The sequence below is a fragment of the Brachycentrus maculatus genome, unplaced genomic scaffold (assembly GCF_059751285.1).
Source record: "Brachycentrus maculatus isolate JH-2025_06_01 unplaced genomic scaffold, ASM5975128v1 h1tg000013l, whole genome shotgun sequence".
Taxonomy (NCBI): domain Eukaryota; kingdom Metazoa; phylum Arthropoda; class Insecta; order Trichoptera; family Brachycentridae; genus Brachycentrus; species Brachycentrus maculatus.
In genome coordinates, this window is record NW_028280767.1 from 245662 (window position 1) to 254759 (window position 9098).

The following is a 9098-nucleotide window of genomic DNA, read 5'->3' on the forward strand; positions in this document are numbered from 1 at the left end:
ATATATATATATATATATATATATATATATATATATATATATATATATATATATATATATATATATATATATATATATATATATTCATATATATATATATATATATATATATATATATATATATATATATATATATATATATATATATATATATATATATATATATATATATATATATATATATATATATATATATATATATATATATATATATATATATATATATATATATATATATATATATATATATATATATATATATATATATATATATATATATATATATATATATATATATATATATATATATATATATATATATATATATATATATATCAATAAAACATAAATAATTCGTTGACCTTTAAATTATCAGTGTTGCGAATGATCCCTATATTTAATAATAAAATATAAATGTTAAAGCAATTCATTCCGATGGTAATCGAAATACATTTCAATAATATTATTTTTACTAATCGTTTGAGATAATCTTAATTCCAGGCGAGAATTCCATGATAGAATACTGTAGGAAAAGTATAAATAGAAGAGGTTGATGAGTGAACAGTCAGTACCGTTGTAGGAGCAGAAGGTGAGTTACTTCAATTATTACACTGGCCAATAATTTACAACTTTTATTTTGCAACTCGCATGAAAATACCTGATCTTTATGCACTTTGCATAGCTGAATTCAAAAACCAGATTCAACTTCAGACTTCCATATTCTTCTTCATCTATGTCGAGATGTGAAAAATTTAAAACATGTGTGCATTTTAATTTTATTTTGTACCACCCAGTATTGAGGCAAAAAATTGCTTTTTTATTCGAATCGATTGGGCCATTTTAAGTTTTAGTTTATCTAACGTAGGGAAATTGATTTTCATTTTTTATTTGTTTTTTAGTTTAAATATTTTTTATTTAATTAATTTCTGGACATTTCTGCTTTACAGTCTTAAAATCAATTGCGCTGTCCTCTCCAGTAAAGAGACTAAGCTCTTGTGCTTGGAGAGGACTTATACTAATTTATTTACTGTTTACGAGTATGTTTTTGTGAGAGATATAATTCCTTTATATTATTTTCATTGTGTTTTTTTTTCTATATTCATATAAAGAAAGATAAAGCAACAGTTACATGTGCTGAAATCGTTATTTCTTAAATTAAAAAAATATAAATGCAGACAAAACCACGTTTCACATTTTTGCATTCATCAAAAAGTCCAATTTTGAATAAAATTTTTTTCCAAGGTTTACATATATTTTTTGACATCTCATCAAAGATGAAGAAGAATATGGAAGTCTGGGCATTTACGGGGCTGACGACCGTCATAAGCTGGTTTAAGTGATCACTTTACACACTTGTAACACCAATTCTATTCTGATCACTTAAACCAGCCTATGACGGTCGTCAGCCCCGTAAATGCCCGGACTTCCATATTCTTCTTCATCTTTGATGAGATGTCAAAAAAAATAATATGAAAATAACTCCTGTAATTGGAGATAATCCAGATTTTGTGAACAAGTATTTGGACACACTCAAAATGCTGTATGTTTATATTATATATCATTAAGTGCCTTATACCTTATTTATACCTTGCCTGCATACCTTATTTAAATCTGTGCTGAGAACAGGGTGAATAATATAGTGTGGGCCTATCAGGAACTTGTCAGCATTTGCTCCTAAAACTCCTCAGGAGAAGGCGGACAGTTGATTGTCATCAACAGACCTTCCGTTCCACTAGAAGCGAATTATGGGTTGGATGGTTTCTGAATAGCATAGTCCAAGTTGTGTTTGATGGATTTTTTTAGATTTTTCTTAATTCTGTTGGCAGAGTCACAATGAAGCAGTTCATCTCCCTGTTGCTCGTGCTGGTAGCACTGAGCTACGCAGCAGCGCAATGCCAGCCGAGTCCTACCACCGTCAGTGGGACGCACGCCCCGGCGCAGGTCTGCGCTGGAGCTTTGCTCTTCGAGGATAACTTCGACTACCTTGACAACCACAAGTGGCAACACGTCAACACGCTCTCCGGCGGTGGTGTGAGTTGCTATTTTGTACATTAATACCTTATATTGTGAAGCGTGGAGTTGGCAACAGAAGGATGAAAGAAGACTGAATGCAGTGGATATCTCTCAGTGCGGCAAAAGCATGATGATACATCGCTCTCTTCTTTCAACAACGTCATACATAAAAAAAAAACTTGATTTTTTTAGAGATCGTTTAAAAATAAATATCAAGCTACTTATTGAACTTTTTACTGTGCAACAGATCTTTTTAGGTAAAACCTGAATATTTTTTTCTCAGTTTAAAAATATTTAGAATATTTAAAAAAATAATTAAACAATACCTTTTCTTCAAAATGCAAAACAACACTTTCTTCCCTGTAGCAGGTAAATATTAAGTTAAAAATATGCCGCTTTTGCTGGGATATAGTAGGTACATTTTCTGAGCATTCCGAAAACATGCACAACTGAAAATTGACAATTGACGTTGTTGAAAGGAGTGAGCGACATATTCGAATGGTGAAATTAAATGGTGTCGGGTTGTGGTCCCGTGGTTAATGTCGCGGACTCTTGAGTCAGAGTTTCTCGGTTCGAACCTACCCTACCACAATTTTATACCTATTTCTAATAATGAGCCGCTTAGGCTCACAGAAATTGTGTGATATTGAAGTATTTTTGTAAATAATAAAAAAATTCAATACTCCTCTTTTTTTAATAAAATTTAAAATTAAAAACAAATAAATGAATGCAAGAGGTAAGCATTATTAAGAAAAGTGTGATGAAATAGTTAGGCCATGTGAATTGAATGATTGAAGGAATAATAATAATAGAAGAATAAAGTACTTTGAGACGTTTGGACGTGTGAATTGAATGTGTGAGGTGAATTAAATAAGTGAAATCATGTATAATATAATGTTTGAATGGCGATATAAGGAAGAAATTCAAGACAGGTAAGCATTATAGATAAATACAGAAAGGTGTGTTGAGATGGTCTGGACATATGGAAAGAATGAGTAAAGAAAGAACAGTAAAACATTTGTAAGCGGCGAATGTAAGTCTGAGCAAAAATGGTCACGATCAAGTGTTTTAAATACTTGAAGGTGATCAGGTCACGGTGGGTATATTTGAGATGATGTAGAAAAAACAAAGATTGTAAAGACAGATTGGTGTGACATTCATTTCTCATCTTGAATCACAGAATGTCTCTCAATGCGAGTATTAAACTTTTTTTTTGGTTTTGCTTAACTCCTAGTATACTTCTTATCTCGCATTTACTTTCTACATTTTTCAATTCATTTAGTAACCTTTTCACTGATGAGTTTCAATGGTGATTTTATTTTGAAAAAGGGCTGGCTTTTTTATTTCAAATATATATATATATATATATATATATATATATATATATATATATATATATATATATATATATATATATATATATATATATATATATATATATGATACTAAGCTATGTTCGAAACATGCGAATTAACACCGACAGAGTCCATACAGAGCCACCTTGCTAGAATACATTCATCCATCGGGTAGATTCTACCCCATAAAATAATACAGTAAAATCCGCAAATGGCTATTTTTTTGGCGTATGTGGTACGGACTAATCGCCCAAAGAGATAATCCGAACATTCATATTTTCTAGAACTGGGAATTCCAATGGTACTGCAACAACAGGACCAACAGTTTTACCAAAGATGGATCCCTCTTCATTAGGCCCAGCCTCATGTCCGACCTCACCGGGGAGGCCTTCCTGACTTCCGGCACCCTGGACGTAGAAGGTGGCGGCCCTGCTGACCGGTAATAATCATAATATACTCGAAAACTACGCGTGATCCGAAGCGGGGTACCAAAAGACCCCATATTTGTATGGAAATCGTGGTACGCAGATTCCAGAGTCACAGATTCCAAGTCCTTTCCAGCATGCCGCCACAATTGTATATGTGCAATTCTCGTGAATTCCTTTCGCATGCTAGTTTTTAGTTCATTGATTTTGAATAACCTATCTAATTTTCAAAATGCCGTTAAAATTTAAGGTATCGCAACCGTTGAGGGTGTGTGGGGGAGTGTTCTTTATCAGATAAATTAACTTTTTTTTTAAATAATTTATAAAAAATTAATAGATTACAAGTACTTATTTTTTTAATAGTATCTGATTATATAGATGATTCAAGTGAGATAATACTTTAAATAATTTTCTTTGATAAGAGGTTGTTACGTGATCGAATAGGGGAACAATACCTAATTGTTAAAACTAGTAGACTTATAAAGCCAATTACACAATTCCAATTTTAATAGATATTCTAAAAATCGATCCCTTTTAATTATTTCAGTTGCACAGATCCTTCGTTTTACGGATGCAGTCGCACCGGAAACGCACAAAATATAATCAACCCTACCAAGAGCGCCCGCCTCCGCACCGTGGAGTCCTTCAACTTCAAGTATGGTCGCGTTGAAATCTCCGCCAAGATGCCCGCTGGTGACTGGCTATGGCCAGGTAAAACAAATATCCTCGCTACTTGTGTTTCTTAGACCTAGGTCATAGGTCGTCAAGGTCTCTTTGACCATTTAAGTGTGGCTACGGCGCAAAAATCCGCGGGAAGGTGCTTCGACGTGTTCATACGAACAATATTTTCCAAGCATGGACCTTATTGAAAGGAAGCTGAGATAGCATCTTATTGACAAAGAAAATGACGACATACAGACCTGACTCGATAAAACTTTCAAAGGAGATGCAAGGACATTATTCTATTCGCAATAAGTAGTGTTCTTATTTTTACCTTACTTTCAAAATAGTTTCATGAATGAATAAAATAAAAATAGTGAAGGACGTTGGTACCATAATCAAGCTGGACACAAAATGCCAAACCCTCTTCTAGTGAACGGAATGTCTGCTGACGACAGTCAATAGTCTGGCTTCTCCTGAGGAGTATTACGTGGTTTCCTCCCAGCAATGAGCAAATTCTGAGAAGTTTCTGATTGGCCCACACTGCATTATCACTCCTGTTCCCAACAGAGATTAAAATAAAACTAGTATTACACAAAATGAACGACGAATGATGTTCTATTTTATATATTTCTCTAGCAGCCACCCAATGAAGATGTTACTGCCAGTCTTATTTTTATTTACGTATAAAATAATAGTAACAAAATAATAAAAGCAATTAATAAAAAATGAATGTTTAAATGCGTTTAGTCATATCATTTTAGAAATTGTGGCCGCAATTCTAGAAGTAGGTTGAGATGAAACAAAACCGCTAATTGATCTATAAACCATGTACATTATAAGCAAGGTAAATTAAAAATGCAACTCCTATCAAAAAAAGCCCTCTACATGTTATTTTTTTGACATCTCATCAAAGATGAAGAAGAATATGGAAGTCTGGGCATTTACGGGGCTTACGACCGTCATAGGCTGGTTTAAGTGATCACTTTACACACGTGTAACATTCACCAATTCTACCCATTATTGACAACCACACTACTCAAATTCTTGGAAGTTCTATATATATGAACCAATTTAGAAACCTTGTTCATGAATCACTAGAACTTCACTAGAGACATCTATTGGTGAGATGTAAAGAAGCTTTTTATTGCCATGAATTTATTGAACATGAAGCCCTCTACATGTTAAAAACAATGAATCCCCAACATGCGCCTGTAGCGTCACTTCTCAAACACCTATTGTAACACATTCTTGATAAACGACTTGTAAGATTGTCTTTTTTCCCTTATTTAATAGATTTTTAATTTCTCTTGCAGCAATTTGGCTTATGCCTGCGTACAACGCCTACGGCACGTGGCCTCAGTCTGGAGAGATCGACATGATGGAATCTCGCGGAAATAGAGACCTCACAATTAACGGAGTGAACATCGGAGTCCAGCAGGCAGGGTCCACGATGCACTATGGTCCGTACCCAGGAGTCAACGGCTGGGAGAGGGCGCACTTTGAAAGGAACGACCCGGCTGGCTTCCACAGCTCCTTCAGGAAATATCAACTGGAATGGACCCCAGGTACTTATTGTTCACATTTCAGTCACATACACGGATGTTTTATTCCAACATTTTGAGTGTGTCCAATTACTTGTTCACAAATCTGAATTATCTCCAATTATAGCAGTTATTTTTCATTTTTTTCTGACATCTCAGCATAGATGAAGAAGAATATGGAAGTCTGGGCATTTACAGGGTCTTATGACCGTCATAGGCAGGTTTAAATTATCACTTTACAATTTCTTTTGGGGTCTTCCAAAGATACCTGTTTTGTTTTTCCAAGCTCTCCATCGTAAAATTCTTGGGGTCCATTTTGCGGGGTCCTATCTTGCAATATGTTCTGCTCATTGCTATTTGAGTTTTGCCACGTGACTTTGGATTCGTTTTAGGGTTTGTTATTAATCAATTTGTTTTTTTTTTAGATTACATTCAGTTCGCTATTGACGGTGACGTACTTGGAAGGGTGACTCCACCGGAAGGCGGATTCTGGGCTCACGGAAACTTCAATGAGGCTGTTCCTGGACTTGAAAATCCCTGGAGGTTTGCAACAAAGATGGCTCCTTTCGATCAAGAGGTATTTTTAAAATTATCATCATTAATATGTACATTTAGGTATTTTGTCTACAGGACCTTCCAAACCCAGTCTGTCAGGAAACCTAGATGTTCCTGTGTCAGATCTGGGAATGCGGCTGGGACAGCTTTCCATGTCCAAAGCTGAGTTTTTCAGATCTTTATAGGACCCAACCACTTCTCTTTAAGCTGCTCTTTACAGCCTCTTCATGATTTTCTCTTCTTCTTTTCCCTTATTTTTCCTCCGTATTATTAAAATGATACGTTCATCGTTTTATCTCACTTTTTTGCATCTTTCCTCTTATGATTATCATGAAACCTAACAGCTTCTATATCAGATCCGGGAATACGGCTGGGATAGCTTTCAATGTCCAAAATCAGGTTTTTCAGATCTTTAAAAGACCTAATGCCTGCTCTTTAAACTGCTCTTTACAAACTTTTCATGGTTTTATCTTCCTATTTTCCCTTTAATTTTCCGTTCTATCATTAGAATGACACATTCATCGTGTTACGGTACATGTCTTGTCTCTCATCCTTTTTCTTCTGTTTATTTTTAGAGGAAACATTTTTAGGTTCGGTAGGTCAAATTGGCCAGACGATTTATGTTTTGTTTTTTTTACTTTCTTCCTTGTTTGGGCAATGAGAAGAATTTTCTTTTTGAATCCTGTTTAGCCATCATAATTATAAATTTTAGTACATCTTGGATCTTGTATGATTAATTAGTTTAATTTAATTATATTTACATGATTATATCCATATCACCTCATGTAAAAATAATAAAAATCTTTTTTTTATAATTTATTTGGCGCCTTTTTCGTAAATTACTACCTCAAATGTGCTTTTAAAGACATGGATAATCTAATGATCATGGTCTTCTTCTTCTTCGTGAGCTCTCTGTCCACCACTGCTAGATATAGGCCTCTCCCCATTTCCTTAGGTCGGTTACTGCTTGCAGCCAGTTTGTATAATAATGATAATGATAGATAAATTTAAAAAATGATGTCAATCAGTCTCGGGGCTTCGAATAGTATTTGCCATATTGTTACGCATTCTTCTCGATCTTCTTGGGTCGGAGAATGCCAAAGATATTGGGCAGGACGCCTTTCTGTGCGATGGTCATCATTGTGGATGGCCAACTTCAGATAGCGGGGTATGATTTTGGTATTTTTGTTGTATCTGGCGGTGTTGCCAAGCTTCTCCATCATCTCTGTAGCCAGGTACTCCATGACGATGGCCCGAACTCTTTTCTGAGCAGCCTTTGGATACGGCGGATGAGGAATTGCAGACCGACACGATCCAAATAGGACTTTGCTTTTATATTTTAAATTTCTAATTATATAATATATTGTTAATAGTTTTACATCATCATCAATAATGCTGTTGGCGGAACTAACTACTTCCCCGATGGTGCCAATAACCCATCCCCGAAACCGTGGAGCAACAATTCTCCTACGGTAAGTCTATCAAATTAAATACAAATTTATAGTTTTGCATCACTAAAAATATTTAAAAATGGTTGGCGTATTTAGCTACCATGCTGGAGGTCCCGGGTTCGATTCCCAGGGGGGGTAAAGATAAATATTAGTGATTTTTACACTGTATCATTACTTAAACCAGCCTATGAAAGGTAAATACCCAGACATCCATTATCTTCATCGTCTAACATATAGTATGTTGAGATCTCAAAAAAAATAATACTTGTTTCTGTCTGCATTTTGATTTTTCCCATTTTTCGGCTGTTCCCTTGGGGTTTTCCTGATTTTCTTTTGTTTCCTACCATCCCAGTATTGAGGCAAGAATTTTTTTTTTTCAAATCGGTCGAACCATTTTTGAGTTTTTGTATATCTAACGAACGATAGTTGTTTTTTGTATGTATAGAGCAAGAATATAAAGCAACGAATACATGATATGCTGAACTCGGTTATTTCTTATTATTTCCAGGCAATGAAAGATTTCTGGAACGGAAGATCAAATTGGCTGCCTACATGGAAATTGAATGAGAACGAAGGAGCTGATGCGTCTCTTCAAGTTGATTACGTCCGAGTATGGGCCTTGTAAAAATTTACAAAAACATTTCACTATAATTTCAATATAATATAAAATATTGATTTTCAGATGTAACTTTTTTTTTTAATAAAACCTATTGACAGCACAATGAATTGTTTATTTTAAAGATCACTCATAAGACTTCTTCCTTTTCTTCTTGGTGTAGGCCTTGTGGGTTGTTAAGAGATAAAAGAAGATATATAAGAAGAAAGTGTTCATACACAGCATTTTTAATATCTTAAAACATTGTACAGTATAAAATTTTACATAAAGATTTATACAAAATAAATTCAATGAAAGCAAAAAATACATATTTGTGCACATATCGCTCACTTCAACAACGTCAAATATAAAAAAAACGTTAATTTTCATTTATGCATGTTTTCGGAATGCCCAGAAAATGTACTATATCTCAGCAAAAGCGGCATATTTTTAACTTAATATTAAACCCGCTACAAGGCAGAAAGTTTTTGCATTTTGAA

At 34.2% G+C, this 9098-nt stretch overlaps 1 protein-coding gene across 1 annotated transcript; it reads left to right on the plus strand.

The window, feature by feature from the left end:
• Positions 1-412: 412 nt before the first annotated feature.
• Positions 413-8725, plus strand: LOC148313374 (beta-1,3-glucan-binding protein-like). The gene is made up of 8 exons (XM_088263455.1): positions 413-589; positions 1827-2031; positions 3653-3807; positions 4341-4504; positions 5770-6021; positions 6423-6574; positions 7926-8024; positions 8512-8725. Exons 2-8 carry the CDS (start codon positions 1834-1836, stop codon positions 8626-8628), a joined length of 1137 nt encoding a protein of 378 aa, XP_088119581.1. The 5' UTR covers positions 413-589; positions 1827-1833; the 3' UTR covers positions 8629-8725.
• The last annotated feature ends 373 nt before the right edge of the window (positions 8726-9098 follow it).

Bases quoted from the DNA above. Each gene is read 5' to 3' on its own strand.
- LOC148313374 (XM_088263455.1), top strand. From the start codon at position 1,834: ATGAAGCAGTTCATCTCCCTGTTGCTCGTGCTGGTAGCACTGAGCTAC. The intron at 2,032-3,652 runs GTGAGTTGCTAT...CATATTTTCTAG, and splicing joins ACACGCTCTCCGGCGGTGGT to AACTGGGAATTCCAATGGTA. The intron at 8,025-8,511 runs GTAAGTCTATCA...TATTATTTCCAG, and splicing joins GGAGCAACAATTCTCCTACG to GCAATGAAAGATTTCTGGAA.